The sequence below is a fragment of the Hyalella azteca genome, unplaced genomic scaffold (assembly GCF_000764305.2).
Source record: "Hyalella azteca isolate HAZT.00-mixed unplaced genomic scaffold, Hazt_2.0.2 contig10249, whole genome shotgun sequence".
Classification (NCBI taxonomy): domain Eukaryota; kingdom Metazoa; phylum Arthropoda; class Malacostraca; order Amphipoda; family Hyalellidae; genus Hyalella; species Hyalella azteca.
In genome coordinates this window covers 109,227-133,397 of record NW_025940295.1, presented here as the reverse complement: position 1 = coordinate 133,397, position 24,171 = coordinate 109,227, and the positions used below count along the sequence as shown (strand labels likewise).

General features: G+C 39.3%; 1 protein-coding gene across 1 annotated transcript in view; it reads left to right on the top strand.

The window, feature by feature from the left end:
• Nucleotides 1–23,436: 23,436 nt before the first annotated feature.
• The window catches only part of LOC108675054 (LIM/homeobox protein Awh), a gene marked incomplete at its 5' end in the record, with an annotated part of 29,434 nt that continues 28,699 nt past the window's right edge, over nucleotides 23,437–24,171 (top strand). The window contains one exon of the mRNA XM_047882348.1: nucleotides 23,437–23,489. Within this exon, the coding sequence (XP_047738304.1) occupies nucleotides 23,437–23,489 (53 nt within the window). The remainder of the gene's footprint in view (nucleotides 23,490–24,171) is intronic.

Here is a 24,171-nt window from a genome sequence, read left to right as displayed (position 1 = left end):
TGCTCCCACGGATTTCATGAATTTGTTTAGTTGCGGTACTCAAAGTTTTAGATGTGATGTTGTTAGACGAGCGTGTTTTGAATATTATGTGGATTTTATTATTATTATAAGGGCTTTTGCGAAAATGTTATTCTTTACATTCACATTTTTATCGATGTTTTCTTGGTTGTGTTTCAATTCGTGATTGATTTATTCCTTAGATTTTGATTAATTATGATTGTGCGAAAATCTCCTTCTCTATGTAGCTCTTTATATTTTTGTGTGAATTGATACAAAGAGAATAAATCTTAAAATTCTCAACATTCTTAATATTCAAGACGCACAAAGCTAATCAATTTTTTCATCAGTTTTAACAACGAATTTCTAACTCGACACAATTTCTTCAAACAAACGCCCTGCTAATCTTGATCATATAAACTATCAACTACTATACAGAGCTTTTAATTTTTTTACACAAGACTCTTTTTCAAACAATCATTATATTTGGACCTTTTCTAATGGCAATAATTAACGAGCGTTGTTTTGTAGCGCTCATTTAGCCTTGTGGAGCTTTATTAATTGCAGCAATGGTCGCTATCGTCGCCCACAACTTGACGTAGAGGCGCCGCTTGGTCCATGTTTGCATTGTCCTAGCTCTCAGAAATATTAATGCGTCATATTGTCCAATTAGTGACGCACTTGCTACACGTAGCATTGATACACCCTTTTGCCGAGCCAAACTCGGTGAGGAAAAATGCATCGATATTTGGAGAAAGACTGACATATTTCTATAAGTGCGCTCTATTCTGAACAGGACGTTACGCGGCACACAAAACAATTCAGTTTATTTTGCGAACTAGGACAATAAATGGCAAATTCCTGATAATATACCGAGTGTTGCCTTACATTTATATATTGGAGTAGTTCATTTTGCTGGTCTAAGGCTGAGTAGAATAGGTGTAAGGCTGCTGTTTTCGTTGTAAATGTCTGTTGGATTTGCAGTAAATGATTTTTAGATGCAATTTTAATATTTTTAGTCTTTATGCAAAATTCGGAGAAATCAAGCCAACTGCTGATGATTTTACAGAGTTTTCATTCATTTCATTTCAGAAGAATTTGAAATGCCCGCCCACAATTATTTTCTTCCTATTACAAATAAGAGTTCGCTTGAGTTGATTTCATAATTTTAACTAAAAATTCGTAATATTTCATTGGCTGGTAGACTATGCTGACATGACATATCGAGGTTGTCCGCAATTTTCGTATGAACGATCCTATGAATTAAAACAAGCATTCCCGAATTTAAATTTAATTCAAAAGACGGTAATTTTGACCGCAAATGACATGAAGACAATTTTGTGAAAACAACGAATTTTATGATAACACGAAACTTTTTTCCCAAAAATGCTACGAGATGCCAAAGCCACGGTGTGCACACTATCATTAAATATATAATTATTATAATGTTAGACAAAACACTATATATACAGTATTTCAGTATACAACAGAACAATAAATCGAAGAAATAACCAAAATTCAAGATGGAACAAAAACAGGAAAATTGCTACATAATAATTTCATTAATAATGCGTGTGTGTAAAAACAAACAGCATGCCTGGAATTCAGTTCAAATCACGACACTCGATCTTGTTAAATTGAATGACGAAAATAGCCATACGTGATGTAAGCCTGCGAAAATACAACTCGCTTTCTATACAGTTGATCATGATATGCAAATTGTATGAACTGAACCTCAACCATTCGAACATCAAACACTGTGCGATAGGGCCTAAAAATATACAGCTTAGCTGTATATTACCTATAGCTATATTAGGCTGTAAATAATATACAGCTTAGCTGTGTATTTTTATGTTTGTACAGCTTGCTTGACTGTATGTACTTACGGTTACAAGATGTATTTCTTAGGGTTAAAACCAGCACCCAGTATAAGCGGCAGTCCATAACCACGGTCACTGTATCAAGCTGCCATTAATCATGGGAAGTTGAACAAAATGAAGCTGGAGACAGAGCGATTAAAAATAATGGGTGGACGTGTCAAGGGTCGAGATGTGCCGTATCATGGTTACTAATGGGCCACCTTGTGCACATGTGGCCACACCTGCGCTGTGGCGGCTCCTTCTCGGCTCTGCTAACCGGACACTGGATGTGTGATGTGTGGCTTGTCTGTGTGGTGTGTGGGTTGTCTGTGTGATGTGTGGCTTGTCTGTGTGGTGTGTGGGTTGTCTGTGTGATGTGTGGGTTGTCTGTGTAGTGTGTGGGTTGTCTGAGTGGTGTGTGGGTTGGGGTTGTCTGTGTTATGTGTGGGTTGTCTGTGTGGTGTGTGGGTTGTATATACGAGTTGTGTATCAGTGATGGGTGCGATCAGGTGATGTGTTGGTGATCGTTGTGATGTGAGGAGTGATCGCTGTGCATGAGAGTGATGTCGGGTGAGTGTGATGTTTCTGTTATATGTGATGTGAAGGGGATCAGTATGATATGTCAGGTGATGGGAGTGGTGTGCTGGGATCATCAATATGTTGTAATGGCAGCATTAATGTCATGTGTCAGGTTTATCATCCAGTGTGTCATGCCAAGGTGATGAATATACCCATACAATATGTTGCGTTGGGATAATCAGTATGTTGTGTCATGATGATAAGTGGGTTATGTCAAGATAATCAGCATGTTATGTCAAGATAATCAGCATGTTGTGTCAGGATAATCAGCATGTTGTGTCAGGTTGATCAGTATGTTGAGTTGGGACGATCAGCGAACTAATGCAGGTTGACAAAACACGCTGTTTATAAGTCACAGATATATGTATAATTAGAGCAAGTTTTGTGATGAAATATTGCCCACTAACTTATACCTATCATTTATGTGCGACAGGCTGATGAAGACTGACTGAATGTGTTAGATTCCATGAATAGAAAAATTTAAATTTTAATCCTGCATTTATTAGTTTATATATAGACATTTTATTTCAGTTTTTAGCAGTACTTACACATAAATTGACACTAGCTTAATAACTGAAAATATTTTTTCAGCTCAACGTTGGAGGACTGCAGCAAACTGCGCGGGAACGAAGGTTGGGGGTGAGTTAATCGAATCAAAATATTCTGGGGGAATATTAATCTAAAAAAATAATTAAAACTTTTCCGATATCAAACTGAATTCACTTGAAAGTAAAACATTTTATGTATAAATAATTCTATAGTTGATATTAGCTTTGCTTTTGAAATGGAAACTGCATCTCAACGAAAAAGTGTTTCCTTTGAACAGAGCATCATGTAAAATAATTCTGTGAAAATGCATATACGACTGGAGTTAAGATTAAAAAGAAGATTTAGATCATATCATGATCATTTATTTCTTCGATTATGTCAAGAGGAGAACTCCCCACCTGCACTTCTAACTTTACTGAACCGGCCTTCATTACGGAAAAATACTTCTCTGACTTCATCTAGTTCAGATAACGGCCTTGACTAAACTAAATTCCATTTCCAAGCCCGGCTCGAAAACTTTTCCTTGGCTACGAATTTAGAATGAATGCAGCATCAATTCTGATTCGATCTCAATTACCGCCGGGTATCTATACAGTTAATAATGTGACATCAGTGTGAAACATTTGTTTAACGGCACAAAGCGTAAAATGATGTATGTACCTTTTAATTTTTGCGTAAATGATGTACCATTAAATTTAGTTGTACATTTGCATTCTATCAAAGCGCAAGTTATTTTAAAAACATTCCCTGCAGAACCAACAAAATTTCATTTACTTTGATTTAGAATGATTTCTCAAAAATGATTACAATATTGCACGTCCAATCACTAAAGATTCCTCAAACTACCCTGCAAAGCAGAGCCGTTGAAGATAAACTTACTACCGCCATCGCAATTTTTTTGACAATCCAGCCGTATAGTGGAGCCGTTGTGCGCAGCTAGCCTACCTAGCTGAAAATTTTGTCAGCGCAGTCGTCTACTCCGAGCCAACTATACTGCAGGGAATATTTGTAGCGAGTATTATAGCAGGATACCCGCCCAGTCAATTGGTTAGTCATGAGCATCACAAAGGCGTGTGTGTGGTGAGGGAACCGCAGAGTGAACAACTGCACGCACCAGGTGTAGGGGAGCATCTCTATGCCCGAGCTCACTTCATCCATCCCGCCTGGATTTCAGATTTATGTTTATTTTGGGACTGCTCTGTCTTTGGGAGCTGATGAAATTTACAGCAAACGTCTTTTGCTTGCATCACAATCGTGCGCGTTATCTTTGATGCAAAGGTGTTAGCGTATCTAGTGCCTCTTGCACCCCTATCAAATGACGCTCTTTAATATGTGAATGCTGCAGTGGAATGCAGTGACTTCTAATGATATGGTGCTAAATTAACATATTTGCCCAAAAAAACTCCTGCAAGGTTATGAAAACCAGACGTTTTATATTACTGCACATGCGCTGTGATAGCCTTAATACTCCCTCTACAACACTTCAAATCCGCAGTACCACACACTACCACACACTCAGCACACACTGTGTTCAACTCTCTCTGTTGAACAGTTTTGAAATTCTCTCACGTTCTGCACGACTCCCTACACACACCGTATAACACCCACCAAACTCGGTACAATAATCTAAAACACACGCTGTACAACTCTCAGCAATCTCTGTACAACACTTCACATACGCTGTGGTGTGTATAGGTTGGCACAACACACCACTCAGCACACTCATTACACTCTGCACAACACTCTACACACGCTGTACAACTCTCAGCACCATCTGCACAACACTCCACATACGCTGTGGTGTGTAGGTTGGCACAACACACCACTCAGCACACTCATATCACACTCTGCACAACACACCCAACACCATCGATCACACCCCATGTAGGACATATCCCGGCGCCCACAAAGCTTTAGTGTCGCGTACAATGGAAGCCTCAAGTCATAACCTGGTCGCCGCGACGCCCGTACGCCAGTAACGCAATTGATCCCATACGCCACCGATAATTAATGCTGCTCCGCGCATGCCTAAACAGTTTCCTTGCTCAAGAATTGGTATATTTGATGTCCGGGATTAATGATATTAAATTTGGGCTTGGTGTGTGCAATGATATTGGATTAAGTATTAAATGTGGGCTTGGTGTGTGCAATGATATTGGATTAAGTATTAAATGTGGGCTTGATGGGTGCAATGATGTTGGATTAAGTAGGGAATGCGGGATTGATGTGTGCAATGATATTGGATTAAGTATTGAATGCGGGATTGATGCGTGCAATGATATTGGATTAAGTAATGGTATGAGCTTGATGATGGGAACTGCTATTGGTTTTAGTAGTGAATTCAGAACTGAAGTGTGCAGTAATATTAGATCAATTAGTGAATGCGGGATTATTGTATGCCAAAATAATGGATTAAGTAGTGAATGTGAGCTTAATTAATGTGTGCAGTCATATTGGATTGAGTAGCGAATGTAAGCTACATGTGTGTAATAATATTGGATTAAGTTGAGATGAGAAATGTAATTGATGTGTGCCAACCTATCACTGAAGTAATAGGTTGGCAGAAATTGCCCGGTCATGATATTAGGAAAAATTCCCACATTTTTACAAGCTTGAAGAAAATTATGCTTATTATGCAGGAAAATCATCGATATTATTGTGGTATTTATTTCGAATATTGAAAACATCAATAATTATTGATGCATAGAAAATCGTGAGAAGAGAAAATAGAGAAAATAGATCAAAGAGAAAATAGATTTGGTTTTCGCTCCTATAAAGATGCAGACAATATTCCAGTAAACAATGAGATTTCTTAACCGCTGCCAGCCTCCAACTTGGAAGAAACTCAAGTATTTTCAAGCATTTCCTTTGTGTTATTTTTCAATGGAATAAATAGAGCGCTCATTGGAAGGTGTTTTTGAGGTTGACCAAAACTATTTTAGTTTGTGTAGCCAAAGGTAAAAAGTATATTGGTAGCCGTCACCTTTCTTCTAGAGTCTCATTGACAACGTTTTTTTCTCAGGGGCATACGAAAACCAATCATTTAAAAATAAATGAATGAAAAATTATAATTCACGTCATTCATAAATTACACGTATGAAAAATTATAATTCAAATAGGGGTAACCTAATTGCATTTGTATGACATTGAAGTATGATTCGTAAATGGAGCTTTTATATCTTTTGTGGTCCTATGTACGCGTCTTCTGTATAAGTGCAACGAAATATAATGACTATTTTTCAAGCAATGATCTTGATATTATCAATTGCCTAGGAATGGACGCTTAAAAAGCATATTTCAAAACCCTTATTTTTACCCTTTATATTATTTGACGACAACCTCATTCTATGTTATTAGAATATTTATTTTCTTCGTGATACAAGCTATTGCCAATTCATTAAAAAGAGAAAAATTAGAAATCTTTAAATGTCAGGCAAAAATATAAAAAAATTAATTCATAAAATGTAAAACCCTTTAAGAGTTTTGAAATAAGTAATGTCGATGGCGAGGCGTGACAAAAGAGAAGAAAACTGCCAAAAACGTGACGTTCACACAACATTTTTGGTTGCATTCAAGCATTCCCTGAAATCTATTTGTTTCTGGGAAAGAAGCAAATCTCAGCCAAAGTCATTAAATAAAAAGAAAGGACGAGTAAGAGAACGTGCTCATGTACACAAAGGTCGGGAAAGCACGGCATTTGTAAGTCAATTAAGGCAAACACGTCGCTATTGTACAGCTTATAGTGAGTCAAGCCATCGAACCTGGCGCTCTTGAAGTTCTCTCTCTGCCTTTATGTCCACTCTATTATTGAGAACTTAAGAGCTCAGAAGGAGATGCATTCCTGAGAGGATCACGAGCTCTAGACCTCTTATATTCCTACACCCACAAGTCTATGTATACACACCGACGAGGCTGGGAGGTGCGTTGCCGTTCTACGCCCACATAAGTAAACAATGCAACAATAAGAATATAAATCATCTGTATGCAAGCTCAACGCGTAGCTCAACGTTGAAATAATACATGTTAGCTGTGTGTAGTGGTTGACTGGTTGTGCTATCTTCTAACGATAAACGATGATGGGATGAAACGATTCATAAACAATTAAGGTATTTAAAATTCCGTTGAAGACAGATGCCGACAACAATGCTCCCCAACGTTAACGACATGCAACTGTTTACGATTCACTAGTGGTGTACGACGTAAATACGATTCACTAACGGTGTACTCCGACAATACAATTCGCTTACGGTATTGGCCGATAGCGATAAGACGAGAAACATAATACGATTCGCTAACGGTATATGCTGATATAGTACAATTCACTAACGGTATATGCCGATTGTACGATTCGCTTACGGTATAGGCCGGTAATACATACGATAACCATAAGACGATTCGCTAACTGTTTACGCCGATAGTACGATTCGCTTACGGTATAGGCCGATAATACGATGCTGTGCGCACGATGTCACGCCGCGATGCTCTTTGTACGCGGCATTGTCCGCCAGAGGGCTTGTTTTGTTCGTCTAAAGTCGCGGTGTTTCCTGCGGTCTAAACATCACTGGCGTTGCGAGATGGAATTCGACGTCATACACAAACTGACTTCCTTTCGTTTCTTTATTTCTTTCATCTCGTTTCTATGGTCGGTCTATGAATAAGTAACATGAAAATAGCATGACATACAATACTAAAATGAATAAATAAGGAGGAGAAATAAAACGAGTATATAAGAGAATAATAAGAATAAAAAATGTGAATAAGCACATGCAGTTGTAGCAAGACTATCAATAATGTAGCTGATGCATCAGAAGTTATCGAATATAAAAAAAAAATCATTTTTAAAGTTCAGCACCATCCATCACCGTGAAATGTGGGATGAGTCTTGCAGTTACTTAATATGAGCAATTCATTATTTTGGTTCATCGTACGATTATTCTGTGAGTATAATTCATCATATGAGATGAATCTTGGAATTAGTCTCCACATAAGACTCATCATGTGTGATGAATCACATGTTATTATTTTAAGAGTTATTAATTATTAGGAGTCCACGAATTAAAAAAAATATATTTAGTTCATCTATAATATATTTTCATGGAAAATCTTTCCGATCAATTATAGTGAATTAAAATACATTTTATCAGTTTTTATATATCTGCGTAATCAGTGATCTAAGCAGTAATCGATAAAAATGATTAAAACTGCTTGCACCATCATTCTTTTTGTAAGATTCGTCATAAGCGATGAATCATAGTTCATTCTCTAGATGAAATACATCATGAAGAATGAACCGTACGATTATTCTCTATGTCTGATTATAAAACACCCGACTTAACATAACTGATCATTCGTGATGAATCGTTCGGTCAGCCTTCATCTACGATTCATCTTTGGATTTTATTCACGAAAATTTCAACCTTAAAACATTTAGTAACTTAAGAACTCAAACAAAAACTTTTCAAATTTAAACACAAAATTTTCGAATTACCATTTGGTTAATTTCGTTTCATGGTTTTCACAGCCCCCTCCCCAGCTCCAGCGAAGGCTGCATTATACTGAGTATCCGTAACGCATAAACTGGTACTACTTCATTGTAACATCCCAGTACACAATAGCACACAAAGCCCCGTGCTGTACTAGAGGGCGTACAAAGAGAGACTATACACTTCATTGACACCCAAGCCACACAGTACAGTTGCAGCCAAAATACCTGCTACCTCGGTAACTCAAAATATTTTACGTAAGTAGAATGTAATTGAATTTTTTTTCAGATGTAATTAAGCTTGGAAATATTAAGGTTGAGTTCAATTCTAGAAACCCTTTCGCATGACGTAGTATTTTTGTCCCACAAATTTGTACATGCAAGTAATTAATTAATATAGAAAATTTAAAAATTTCCTGTTTAATTTGTTTGCTATTAAAAAATTCAGTAGCTTTCAATGCCAAAAAATCTTGATTATGACACGACATCAATCTTTGTCTCCACGCCCTGAGAAATTCGCATCAAGTTAACATTCAAATTTTGAACTGCGCGAGACATACAAGAATTCGGTCGTCCACCAAATTTTTTAATTCAGTTTGCCAAAAAATAGATATTAGCGTGATAATTTAAAATAAGTGCAATTATACTAAAATTTAGACTTTTATCTCCGACAAGTATATTGAAAATGTTATCAATTACATGGTATAATTATTAATAAAATTTATATAATTGCTCTGACATTCAAAGCATTCTTGCTACTCGTAAATACGTTGGCTCAAGATTGCCTTGCATAGTTCACCGAGCCACCGTAGTTGTAATTCACAATACAGAAATGCAAGTCTCCGAACAAACCTGAAATTTAATTTAGTTCAGTCTATGTGCAAGCTTTGAGGAGATCAACATGCATAATAAATGCTAGCACAGCAAGGAGGATGCACAGCAAGGAGGATGCACAGCAAGGATGCACGGCAAGGATGCACGGCAAGGATGTACAGCAAGGATGTACAGCAAGGATGTACAGCAAGGATGCACAGCAAGGATGCACAGCAAGGATGTACAGCAAGGATGCACAGCAAGGATGCACAGCAAGGATTCACAGCAAGGATGCACAGCAAGGATGCACAGCAAAGATACATAAGGATCATCCATTTTACATTTTGCTTGGTTCTTAACTCGCTTTGAGTGATTGGCGTATTTTTAATATATTATTAGTTTTTGTGTATGAAAAAGAATGAGTAAATTGAATAAGAAATAATTTTCGGTATCCAGCATTTGGATATACCTGCTCACGTGAATTTGAACAAATCTTTAACATATATTTCGGCAAAATTTGTTTATTTTTCAAAAAAGTTAAGCTACCTTCATCCCCTAAACGCTGTATTAAACCATTTCAATTTAAATGATAATAAATATTCCTTCTCGTTCACACTTCAGATCAAATTCGACATAATACTGAAGTGATTTCTCAAGCCATGTTTTCCCTGCTCCGGCAGCGTCAAGATTCGTTACGTGTCTCACACTCATACAAATGAGTGAGACTTTGTCAAAATAATGATGCGTTTATACACATGTCTGGGTCATCATCACCAGTTTGGTTCGGCAAAAGAGGCGTATCAGTGATACGTCCACTGACTGCTCATGCTGATTTAATGGCAGTGCGTCACTGTTTGGGACAATTTGAGCTACCGATTTTTCCGAGAGTAGGGGTGACATGCCTGTGCCCAGGGCTGCACAATGGGGTACAATGGGCACCATTTTTCACGCCGTGACATGGGGAAGGGCACAAAGCCTGGGAGCAGAGGACTAGTCCAGCAGACCGATCGTGTATGAAGTCTCACAGCCGTTAATCTCATGTCTCATGTCGGTCCACTTAATGCACGTGTTCGGTAATCGCAAGTAATCGTCCTGATAGTTGATAAGCTTACATGGGATACGACGATCTTTTGAAACAGTCATGTATTGAGATTGATGGATAATTTTTGGTAATTGAAGATTAAAAAGTGGGAATATATCGGATCTGTAAAATTTCATATCATGGGAATTTATAAATATTCAAAGAAATTAATCATTTATTGCCTATTTTAAACATGATTCAGTCAACAGGACGACTATTTTCAGTCAGCCTCATGAAAATTTTCAGTCAGCCCCAGGACTATTTTCAGTCAGTCCAAGACTATTTTCAGTCAGCCCGTAGACTATCTATTTCCAATCAGCCTCACGACTATTTTCAGTCAGCCTCAAGAATATTTTCAGTCAGCCTCAAGACAATCATCAGTCAGCCCTAAGAGTACTTTCAGTCAGCCCCAAGACTATTTTCAGTGAGCCTAAAAACAATTTTCAGTCAGCCCAAGACTATTTTCAGTCAGCCCTAAGAGTATTTTCAGTCAGCCTCAAAACAATTTTCAGTCAGCCCAAGACTATTTTCAGTCAGCCCCAAGACAATTTTCAGTCAGCCTCAAGACTATTTTCAGTCAGCCTCAAAACAATTTTCAGTCAGCCCAAAACTATTTTCAGTCAGCCTCAAGACAATTTTCAGTCAGCCTCAAGATTATTTTCAGTCAGCCTCAAAACAATTTTCAGTCAGCCCAAGACTATTTTCAGTCAGCCCCAACACAATTTTCAGTCAGCCCNATAACTGAAGTCAAATCAATTTTTTCGGTGCTGCAAAGTCATAACTGAAGTCAAATCAATTTTGTCGGTGCTGCCAAGTCATAACTGAAGTCAAATCAATTTTTTCGGTGCTGCAAAGTCATAACTAAAGTCAAATCAATTTTGTCGGTGCTGCCAAGTAATAGCTGAAGTCGAATCAGTTTTGTCGGTGCGATTAAGTGATAATTAATTGAAGTTAAATCAATTTTGTCGGCTCCGATGTCTATAAAGTCCAACGAAAATCTAACTCTAAAATCACTCACCAAGAAAGCTTATTATTCTGAGACAAACCGCAAATCTATATAATAATTTCATCCCAAATCTCATACATCATGAATATTTTTCATGTAACTGAGACCGCTTTCCTTGCCCCCCGTCCCGCGTCTCTGGTCTGTCTGTTCCGCACTATACTCATCCAATTAGGTGGATAAAAGAGGGATTATTGAGTGAGTGTGTTGACGCGCAGTGTCAATGAGGATATACGCACCGGATACACCATGTGTCGGGGCTCAGATGGTCCCGTGGATACACCATGTGTCGGGGCTCAGATGGTCCCGTGGATGGGGTCACGCTATGACAGATGGTGCCGCCGAAACTGGGCCACCGGGACCAAATTTCAAAACGGTTGCGCTCGATCAATTCGGGTAAATAATAAAGTGTGCTGGGGTAACTAATAAATTGTGCTGGGGTAAATAATAAAGTGTGATGGGGTACCTAATAAATTGTGCTGGGGTAAATAATAAAGTGTGCTGGGGTAACTTATAAAGCTGGGGTAACTAATTAATTGTGATCGGGTAAACAACAATTGAGTCTAGGGTTAGTAGAAAAGTGTGTTGGGGTAAATAATAAATTTTGTTGGGGCAACTAACAAATTGTGCTGTGGTATATTATAAATTGTTCTGGGATATTTGACAAATTGCGCTCGGATAATAAATAAATTGTGCTGAAATTACTATTAAATTAAACTGGGGAATTAATATATTGTGCTGGAAAAAATAATGAATTAAATGCGTGTAGCAGGTCCATGGGTCTCACTTGAACCATCGTGCTATAAACAGGAACTAGTGGCATCAAGTTGTATTGTAAGATAGAAGATAATCGGGGACAGGAGACTAAATAGTAATCTTCGATGATGGTACAAGGATCAGCTACTGATTGCATGTTCTTTGGTCCGGTGCATGAACATTTATCTCTGAATAACTCATATAGAATGAGTATTATACTCATTAATATACAGCACACTCACGGGTAACTTGCACCGTTACCCAAAAAACGATTCTAGATCTCGACCTCCCGAATGAGAATGATCGAGCCAAGGAGATTCGTAAAACAATAATAAGTAAAAATATTGATGACTCCCTAGTGAGTCATTATGGTCATTATTTCTCTGAGTGGAATGAGCACAGTGATAATCTGGCTGCCCTTAATCCACAAATTATTTTTCAATGGGTGGTACCATGAGGCGAGGGAACACCCAGAGAAATGAGTAGGATATAATTAAAATACCGATGAACTTTTTCCCTGAGTGTGGGTCATCCTGTTCCCCCACATTGCCCCGGCAAAAGGACGTATCAATGCTACATGCACCAAGTGCCTCACACATTTGGACAAAATAACCCATTAATTTTAATGAGTGCATGAGGCACCCGCGGCCAGCACTAATGGTAATGTGATTGTCTTAACACTACAGGGGGGCGGGCCGACGTCGTCACCTCGCACCCTTATTTATTTAACTGCTGCCCCTGATCTGGCCATTGTTTCCACGCCCGTCTAATGAAGACCTACAACACCGCGGCATGCGATCCCCCCGCCATGTTGAGGACGTGTACGATGGAGGTGTTACTTGTTACATGATGCTGTTACATGATGGATAGAGCTGTGTTACATGCTGCTGTTACATGATGGAGCTGTGTTACATGCTGCTGTTACATGTTGGATAGAGCTGTGTTACATGCTGCTGTTACATGATGGATAGAGCTGTGTTACATGCTGCTGTTATATGATAGAGCTGTGTTACATGATGCTGTTTCATGATGAAGCTGTGTTACATCTGTCTCTTATACACATCTAGATGTGTATAAGAGACAGGTGCATGAGGCACCCGCGGCCAGCACTAATGGTAATGTGATTGTCTTAACACTACAGGGGGGCGGGCCGACGTCGTCACCTCGCACCCTTATTTATTTAACTGCTGCCCCTGATCTGGCCATTGTTTCCACGCCCGTCTAATGAAGACCTACAACACCGCGGCATGCGATCCCCCCGCCATGTTGAGGACGTGTACGATGGAGGTGTTACTTGTTACATGATGCTGTTACATGATGGATAGAGCTGTGTTACATGCTGCTGTTACATGATGGAGCTGTGTTACATGCTGCTGTTACATGTTGGATAGAGCTGTGTTACATGCTGCTGTTACATGATGGATAGAGCTGTGTTACATGCTACTGTTACATGATGGATAGAGCTGTGTTACATGCTACTGTTACATGATGGATAGAGCTGTGTTATATGCTACTATTACATGATGGATAGAGCTGTGATACATGATCTTATTATGATGCAACACCTCTATTTATAATAGAGCTTATGTCAGAGATGGACTTATACCCTCCGTTGTAATTCATGCTATAGGGTGATGATGGCACATGTACGGTGAAACTCATCATAGAATTTAATAGTTTTTTATTCCAAAAATATATGTGGATGATCTGCCGCCTTGTCTACACAATTTGCAAATGGAGATAAATTATTGGCACGTATGAGCCTCGTTTCTAGAAATGTAGTTATGCTTGAGCTTGTACGTTGGATGTTAATTATAGGCTATTAGGGCAGTCAAACGCTTGAAAACTTTTCCATTTTGTTATATACCTCGCTTTTTTATGAAGTATAAATAATGGTTTTGTAGGCATAATATATAAGGTTATGATAGCGTTTTATTTATGATTGATTTATCACGAATGATTTATCGTGAGGTTCCTTTAACGATTAAAATCCATTAAACATAATTTAGTTACAGGCCAATGCAGCCTTAAGTTGTCTCACATTCAACCGGTTGCGAGTCTCGGTACAGGAATAAGTTATGCCCTGAAAACCGTCGGTTTTAACGGTGTCTTAAAATATTTTTTATCGCTATCATAAGCTTTTATGGTTTCATCAATTCCTTGGTAATTCCACTTTGAGGTGGTGATTTTATTTTCTTTGAAGGCGACTTCTGCAAGGCCAGCTCTGGTCACCAAATATTTGTTGTTCCTACTCGAATTTCTTGTTGTGTTAAACGCATGTTAAGGGTGTGTACTGTACATGGTACATGGGTGTGTGCATACATTACGCAGAATTTATTTGTGCACAAACAAGGTGTACACGCGCCTAGGAAGTGTCTGATATACACACTGAAGGAGTTTAGGTTCTCAAATTTTGAAGCAAAAAAAGTGTATGAAGAAATTTTGCGTATTTTTTATGAAATTTGAAGCCAAAACACGGCGGGCGTGTAAAGGAATGGGCACTGTACAACTAGAAAGGTTAGGTTAGGTTAGGTTAGGTTAGGTTGATAGTGTTGGGGCCCCAGGTTAGGAGAGCGACAGTGTGGCGGGCCCTAGGCTACTAACGCGGTAGTGTAGCGGCGCCCCAGGTTCGGTCCGCGGCAATGTGGCGGGGGCCCAGTTTACGAGCTTGGTATTTCTGGGCCCCAAGTTAGCAGCTGAGCAGTGTGGCTGGTAGGTTAGTAGCTTGGCATTTCGGGGCCCCCAGGCTAGCAGCTCAGCAGTGTAGTTGCATGGCCCCAGTTTACGAGCTATAGGTATTTCTGGGCCCCAAGTCAGGAGCTGAGCAGTGTGGCGGGCCCCAGGTTAGTAGCTTGGCATGTCGGGGCCCCAGGCTAGCAGCTCAGCAGTGTAGTTGGCCCCCCGCGGGTCTAAGCTATCGGAAGCAGCGGGTGCGGCGGCACGACACTCTGTAAGCATGGACACGCCGCGGGGGGCTGGACGACCGGGTCAGCCCAGAGGGAGGAGGGGGAGGAGGAGGAAGAGGGGGAGGGGGGGGAGAATGACATTTGTGAAGTGTCACCTATTATAGGTAGGAGGGAGATATACAGGGGCTAGTTCACCTATTATAGGTAGGAGGGAGATATACAGGGGCTAGTTCACCTATTATAGGTAGGACGGAGATATACTGGGGCTAGTTCACCTATTATAGGTAGGACGGAGATATACTGGGGCTAGTTCACCTATTATAGGTAGGAGGGAGATATACAGGGGCTAGTTCACCTATTATAGGTAGGACGGAGATATACTGGGGCTAGTTCACCTATTATAGGTAGGAGGGAGATATACAGGGGCTAATTCACTTATTATAGGTAGAAGGGAGAGAACAATACAATGGTAGTTCACCTATGATAGGTAAAAGAGAGAAAGAGAGAGAGAGAGCTATACGGCGGAAAGTGAGACAACAATTTTCATGAAAAGGGATTAAGAGCGAGAAAGAAGTGACGGAAATGAAAGTCAGAAGCTGGAACCATCGGCGCCGGCGAAAAATTCAAATAAAAAATCCAAATGAAGGAATAAATCAGGCTGACCAGATAAAATGATTGAATATGGCAGTATGACGGCAGAATAATGTCATACTGCCGGATGATGTGATACGGCGGAATGATGCAATGCAGCGGAATGATGTGATACAGCCGAATGATGCTATACAGCGGAATGATGTGCATGATATGCCGGAATGATGTGATGCAGGAAAGCAATGTGACAAGGTGGAATGATATGATACGATAAAATGATATGTTACTTAGGACGGATTCATAAGATATCGTGGAAATGGCAGGTAATAGGAAGAAGTAGAGTAGAATAAAGAGTTGAGATCTACCGCGCCATGTAGAGAGGAAGTCTCCTAGGCGGTCCGATCAGCCCGCTGCTGCGAGGATCGTTGCGGACGATAATGGAAGAAAAATGAGCGTCTTTTTCTTGACAATTGAGCGGCATGAAACGAGGACGATGAAATATACAGAGATCTGTCCATCTCTGGGCATGAATGCCTCCGTGTTTGTATATTCAGAGATATGTTCGTCTCTGTGTATGAATACCGCAGTATTTGTACAGAGATCTGTTTATCTCTGTACTTGTACAATCAATGTATATGCAGAGAATTATTCGTATCTGCACGCACTAGCTGTATACATATAGAGATCTGTCCTCTATATACAAGCACACTCCACGTATGTACAGAGACCTATCCCTTTATCTGCATGGACACTACACATCATGTTTTGCTCGGAGATCATGTGTGTTATTCCACAGCAAGCTCTTGACATACAAAGAAAGACTTCAACGAATACTCGCACAAACACATGAGAAATGTTCTATAAATCACCAGAAAATCTTCATCAATCTATATTAAAACTTATGCTGTCGCCCAAGGTATCTCCAGCCAGTATTCACAGAATATGCAGTAGAAATTAAAGGTATGTCAATCAATATACAAACAACATCTTTAGCGGGCACGAATATTGTTTTTGATATAATTGTTCAAACTCTACGTTAACGCTATTCACGATCATGTCGTAAACAATGCAGGACCTGGAATGCAAAATATGAGACTCGTGAATTTTTACTTTCATACGCATATCTTTTGCTATGCATCAAGAATTGTTCAAATAACAGTAACCTTGATTTGATAGCATTGGCATTTCCAAATCATACCATCGACAACTTTTTTGTACATACGTTCTGTCAATGCATGCATGCCTAAGATTTGTACACCTATAGCTTTCGTTATTCATAGATTACTACGGCGTGGTCCCTATGTCGTTTGCTTCTCCGAATAATATTGCTAATATTACTTCTCAGAATTTTATAGGTACATACCCAGGCTGGCGCATGTACAAGTAGGTACATCTGATTTGACACCCAAGCACTGTAGTGTCATCGAAAACCAGCTACAGATAAGCAAGACAAATATCCACGGCTGAATTTAAAGAGGGAATTTATTTGCGTCTTTTAGAAGCGTTCTTTTTCTTACATACGAAGCAAAAGAGTTCAGCAGCATACAAGCACATACGAGGTGTTTTCAAGGTGCATGATATGTGTGGTGCATTGGTTTTAACAATGTAATGAACATGGTCTCAGCTCTTACACAACACAATGGTTTCGAATAAAGTTAATTCGTCAAGTCATGGGCTCGTAATTACAAATGCTTTATCTTCAATGAATCGAACATGATTGATAATGTCAGTGGAAGGTTTTATTGGCCATTGAGAATTACGGCTTTTGTGCAACTAATTATATATTCATTCATGTTCATAGCTGTAGTTTTATTTTCAATCTATGAGACATTATATAATAAGGTTTAATGATTTCTAAATGCTATTGTTACTGCTGCTGTTACATCTGATTTTATCGCAACTGTTTTCCATGTTGCTTCTGTTGCTGTTACCAATAACGGCAGATGTAATTATTGCTACTCTTGTGTGTTTTTCAGCTTTTTGTACAGATGTAATGCTGTTTTACTTGCTGCCTCTGCATTACCTATTTTCCAGTCATTTTATTATTTTTTAACGCTCGTAGTTGCAGTAGTTGCCATTCCATCACCATTGCTGTTTACATGTAAGTGGTTGACACCGTAGCCGCCACCGCCACGTTGCAGTAGTTGCCATCGTAGCCGCCACCGCCATCGTTGCAGTAGTTGCCACCGTAACCGCCACCGCCACGTTGCAGTAGCTTCCACTGCCATCGTTGCCACTGTCGCCGCGGTCCCGACAGTTGCCACCACAGTTGCCCATATATCAGGCAGCAGGAGTTATGAGCAGCAGCCCATGCCCGGCGCTCGCGATATGTGCAGGAGTTGAGGCATGAATGACGCGTGTATATGGGCGGTGTCCGTGGCTTCAGCACACTTTTCCCGGCGGGGCACAAATTATAGGCACTGGGAGCCATATCGATGTCTGGATATTAGTAAACTTACTGAATTTGAAATGATTTGCTTATATTTCATGGTTATTCTACAATTTTTTGCTAAATTAATTCACTGCGGGTTGATCGATTCTGCGAGGACGTCGAACGGAACTTGTGCATCGAGGCACAGACTATCAAATCTATCATCAAGTCTATCGCGCGGAAATAGATCCCATTTCTTATTAATGATGCCTTTTTTTCTATTGGCTGTCTAATATATTTTTTATAATCAGGAGTAATTCATTGATACAGAACCTTACGATCGACAAGAGCTATTAATACCATACATTACTGGTTGTCACGATCACTCATCTCGGGAGGAAATTATGAAGAATAGTTTAGAAGATATTGAATTGTTTAATATATATGCCTGCGCAGAAATCCATGTTCAGAAATGTTCGCATTACCTTGTCCCATCCATTATCCATCTGCAAACTACACATGTACATGCACCCCTTAACTGGCTATTCGGCCGCAGGAATACCCTCCATTGTTACCCCCCACCCTAATCATGCTCCCCTAACCCCTCACCCCACGGGACACGGCATGTCCTTTGCACTATTCATTGTCATGCAAAGTCTCTCACTTGCAACACACTCATATATTATCTATAAATTTTCCCTAACAAAACCAAGCCATGTCGTTTTAGTCAGTCTTGCCTCAATGAAATGCCGACTGTGTGGCTCCAGCTAGGATCGCATTATAGCGCTCTGAATATTGTTATATGCTACTACAAAATTCTCTCGGCCGTCCATAATATGACCTGGTGAACTGTAAGAAATATATTCCCCATACATAATTCATACAGGACCATTTTTTAACTTCCTCTTAATTTGCTGACATGTTAATATTTTCGTAGAAATTATCGCTCCTGTTTTTACGTGTATCTGGATAATCTTTTAATATATAACTTCTAGAGGCGCTTTTATACATTTGTTTCTGCTTTGAATTTAACTTTAAATTTAAATAATGGAATTTACTGAAACATTCATTGAAGGAAATATTCGTTCACGTAAAATTTATCAAGATCGATGTTCTATTTTTCCCTTTTACAAGTGAAATTTCGTCCTCGTGTCCATTGTGCAAGTTTACACTCAGAATTTATAATTACAAAATAAAATCAATATTTTATTCCAGTAAATTGTTAGAAAATGATTCTAATCACCCGCAGAATTTAATCAGGCATTGTGCCTCGAATGCCCAATTCACTCAAACATATGGTTAAAATTTGTTCAAAATATATATCATAGGTGCTTGTGTGGAAATGATACTCTCACTCAGCAATTAAATCAAAAAGAACGATTGCAGCATACTTATATAATATTTGTAAAATTCACATATATTCGAAATACTCTCACATAATATTTGTAATACTCACATATTCGAAATGCTCTCACATGATACTTGTAATACTCACATATTCGTAATACTCTCACATGATATTTGTAATACTCACATATTCGAAATATTCTCACATAATATTTGTAATACTCACATATTCGAAATACTCTCACATGATACTTGTAATACTCACATATTCGAAATACTCTCACATAATATTTGTAATACTCACATATTCGTAATACTCTCACATGATATTTGAAAATTATCGAATACCTCAACTTTATTTATGGGATGTACCGCATACTGTCAGTCGTTAATGATTTTATGGATGCTCGAAGGTAATAATGATACTGTAGTCCAATAGTTGTGATCATTTCAAAGGTATAAAATACCTACATTTATTATTTTAAACTATAATTTAAACGTAGGTCAGTCAATATTCATACCTAGCAAGCTATTTATGAGCGACGTCAAACATCCTGTACAACATTAACAGCAAATAAATAGTAATTCCTTGTATATGCTTCAACTGAATAATTTGCTTTCTCTCTCAGCTCCATAAATAATCGAACTCTTTAAATCTGAGTCCCAAAATGCATCTTCTTTTATTTTTTAACTTACAAGATCAATAATATTCGAATACCTTCAAATCTTCGCCCCTAAGCAGCACCGATTTTTCAGTTTAAATCAGAGCCGAGTTTAATACGTTGTTGTGAGCCCTAAAACGTCGAACAATCTGCCTCAGTGATCAGTCAACAAATGCCTACCACGACACCAACCAATGAAATTTGCTTTAAAAATCGAGCAAGAGATGCAGAGGCGGATAAGATCTCTTTTGAGATACCTGGTCCCACTTGAAAATTACAGCGGGCGTGTAAGTAGCCGATATAGTTGGCCATTTCAAGGCTCCCTATTTGCTTGCCATGATTTTTAGCAAGGACGAGCATGGCTTGGGCTCGGTCAGAATCACAAGCCCCCGTTGACACTTGTTTTTTAACACCGCCCATATATCCTGAGCACACAATTTTCCTTTCGATATTCCGCCTTATCTCTGAACATTGGTTTTCTCGCTGGCCGAGTTCAATTGTGAGTGGCGACGATTTGTGACAAGGAGTCGCTTATTAATTGTGTTTAAGCTCTGAATGGCAATCGTTTCTTCGCCATGGAAAATATGTGCTCGATTATTACACATCCACTCTGTTATTACTGAGCCCAAAGAAATAAACCGGTGTTTGGCGTTTCACATCTTGAACTCTCGTTGGAAACTGTTGGTGTAGAGCTGATACTACAGATAAAAATAAGTGTTCTTTATCTTTATTATTATAAAATAATCCGTAACCGAGCTGCTGTTCCAGTATCCAGTACATTATCCGCACTAGTATTTAACGTGGATGCACATATTAGCAGCAGCACCATCAGCAGCAGCCGTAAAAATTATCTGCAGCAGTATTTACCGCAGCTGTTCATATCAGTGGTATCAGCTGTGCATATCAGTGGTAGCAGCTGTACATATGAGCAGCAGCAGCTGTATATATCATTGGCAGCAACCGTACACATATTAGCTGAAGCATCTGTACATATGAGCAGCAGCAGCAGCTGTACACATGAGCAGCAGCAGCTGTACATCACTTTGCCAGGCAGAGATCTGCTTAAATATTAAACACTTTGCCAGGCAGAGATACATATGCTTTTATATTGAACACTTTGCCAGGCAGAGATCTGCTTTAATATTTAATACTTTGCCGAACAAATATTTGTTTTATTTTTGAAGACTTTCCTAGGTAGACATCTGCTTTAATATTATGAACAATTTGCCAGACAGTAATCATTTATGGCACATAACATTTAGGGAAGAAAAGACTTGCATTAAAACAGAGCACTTCTATAGCTTCTACCAGGTCAGAGACCTGCTTTAATACTGATCACGTTTCTTTTGATCTTGCAGGAGATTTAAATACTTTATTTTTATCCTCCAATATATTTTAGTTTCCGTATCTTCTTCATTCAAAGCTCGTTTGGTTGAAAATGGCATTGTCCTACAATAATGAGATTTGTGCAGCAATTACATTGAAAGAAATTTTAATTTCTTGCATATGATAGTTGAGGTAATGGCAAGCAATTTATGAGGATGGCAAATAATATTAAGAAAAATTTGATGGTTTTGGAGGAAATATGAATTTGGTAACACGTACGTGCAAGATTTGAAGACAGTTATTTTGTTCCTTATAGTAGATAAATCTTAATATAACATGTCTATACACAGACGGTAATATAGAAGAAATATGAAATTGGTAACACGCGTAAGATTTGAATCTAAAAAAAAAAAACGATTTGAAGGCAGTTATTTTCTTATTTATTGTAGATAAATCTCAATATAACATGTTTTTAAACAGACGACAATATGTCAGTTATTTGTGCACAAGAGGTATCACATAGCAGCGCATGCCATTTCTGTCGACAAGCCTCAGGGACCAAAACTGGCCTTCACAAATCCCAATAAAATCTTGTATGTCCGACCACCGGCCGCTATATGGCCACCAGAAATACGCGTATGATTATTCAGTGTTGAATAAGTCCATCATAAATCAATCAATGTTCATATGATGCCGAACGTCAGCCAACAAATGACGGGTGATAATTCGGCCCTGACTCGGCCGTGGCCGCGCGCTAGGAGGCGCCATAAAAATCGGCTTACCTGAAAATACAAGAAGCCTTCGTGTCCCCAAAGTCGGACGACGCCTGCGCTGGAATATTCTAGGAAACTTCGTAGGAATAGCATTGGGAAAACCAGGTGAATTTTTAGCCTCCGGCATCCGCGATCACTTGGAGGTTGGAGGAACACATAGAGACAAGTGGATGAATTTGTAGGCTTTCGTTTTAAAGTTTCAACTTATAATATAAGTAGGATTAGCTTAGGAATATGTGGATGTATTGTGGGCTCTTCGTCGACAGATTAACGTATAATTCAGGTAAGAATAGCATTGAAAAACGTGGGTAAATGAGACTTTAAAAGAAGTACACGAGAAAACTGTCGATAATATGTCCTTAGACAGCATCACGGAGGGTTAATAAAACTTGCAGGTCCCGTTTGAACAATTTCTTTCCTTTTCATTCCTTTTTCTTCAACGGTGATTGTTAAATGCTCAAATATTTCTGTTTTTATGATCCTTTACTTTCACTTACCTTGCAGAAAATTAAAACAAGCCGCAATTCATCAAGTGTTTATTAATACATTTTAGTATTAATTTTGAGTAATAATTGAAATATATTAATTTTTCCCGCAGTGCATCCCACTGAGCGTGAACAACAACAACTCGAGCAGCAACAACAACACCACGTGTTCCAGCAACAACAACAACAACAGTTCTACAACAGCCCCCCTCTTGGGGGTGGAGGCCACGTCAGGAGGAGGGGTGGGGGGCATGAGGAGTGTCGTGGGGGGAGGGGATGCGTGCGCCGGGGGCGCGTCTGAGAACTGCGCTGGATGCGCGCGCATCATCACTGATAGGTGCGAGACAAAGCTTTGTGTTTGAAAAAATCATTAAATATATATATTTTAATGCATAGAAATTGACCTAATTCAAGCTTTTAGCTAACCACTAACTAACTAATTTTGCCAGGAAGTGCTATAGATTGCGGATTGAACTCAATGGGAATGACGTTTAAAAATCTAGTTTACTGACTGAAATCGTAGAAAAAACGGTGGTTCAACGTTATTTTAACGTCAATGCCTAGTGAACTGCAACATATTGCTTAAATCAATATGAGAACTCTGCATCATATTCTAAAATGATAGATTGAACGATTATACACAGACTAATGTATATTTATATATTGAAGGTATGTTCGACGAATTTAATTGAGAATTCACTTATAAATTGACAGGTTTTTGCTGCGCGTGAACTGCTTGTCGTGGCACCAGAGCTGCCTGCGCTGCTGCGTGTGTCAGCTCGCGCTGGACCGCCAGCCTTCCTGCTTCATCAGGGACCACAACGTCTACTGCAAGTCTGACTACTCCAGGTGCGTTATCAGGGACCACATCAGGGACCACAACGTCTACTGCAAGTCTGACTACTCCAGGTGCGTTATCAGGGACCACATCAGGGACCACAACTTCTGTTGAGGTCTCGATTATCATTGTAACTCTATTACAAATGCAGGAACAGATGAACCTAAATATCCTTGCGGATTTCAGCTCAAACAATGCGTAATTTTGTTCATGGCAAAGTTCTTTATGCTACAGAATCATGAAGGTTTTTAAGAGATTCTCGTTCTTCTTGAGAGATTCGACGGGTTCTTGGAAAATTCATGACAATTCCTAAAAGATTGACGAAGGTTCTAAAGAAATTCTCGCCGTTTGAGATTTTTCAAGAGATTTTTGCCTTTTTATTATAAGAATCTCGCTGTTTTGTACGAGATTTTCTACCGTATCTTAAGAATTATAGATTATTCTTTTGAGCTTAACGTTGTCGTGACGACTGAGAAGGAATAGATCGCAGGAGGTGGGGGGATCGAGCCCCTCTGAGACCGCTAGGGGCGCCTCCCCCCCGGCCTCTCATTACCGAGCGCTTCCGACCCACTGACTTCAGGGGTCGGTGGGGGGGGTGAGATCTGGGGTGAGATGGTGGGGTGAGATGGTGGGGTGAGATGGTGGGGTGAGATGGTGGGGTGAGATGGTGGGGTGAGATGGTGGGGTGAGATGGTGGGGTGAGATGGTGGGGTGAGATGGTGGGGTGAGATGGTGGGGTGAGATGGTGGGGTG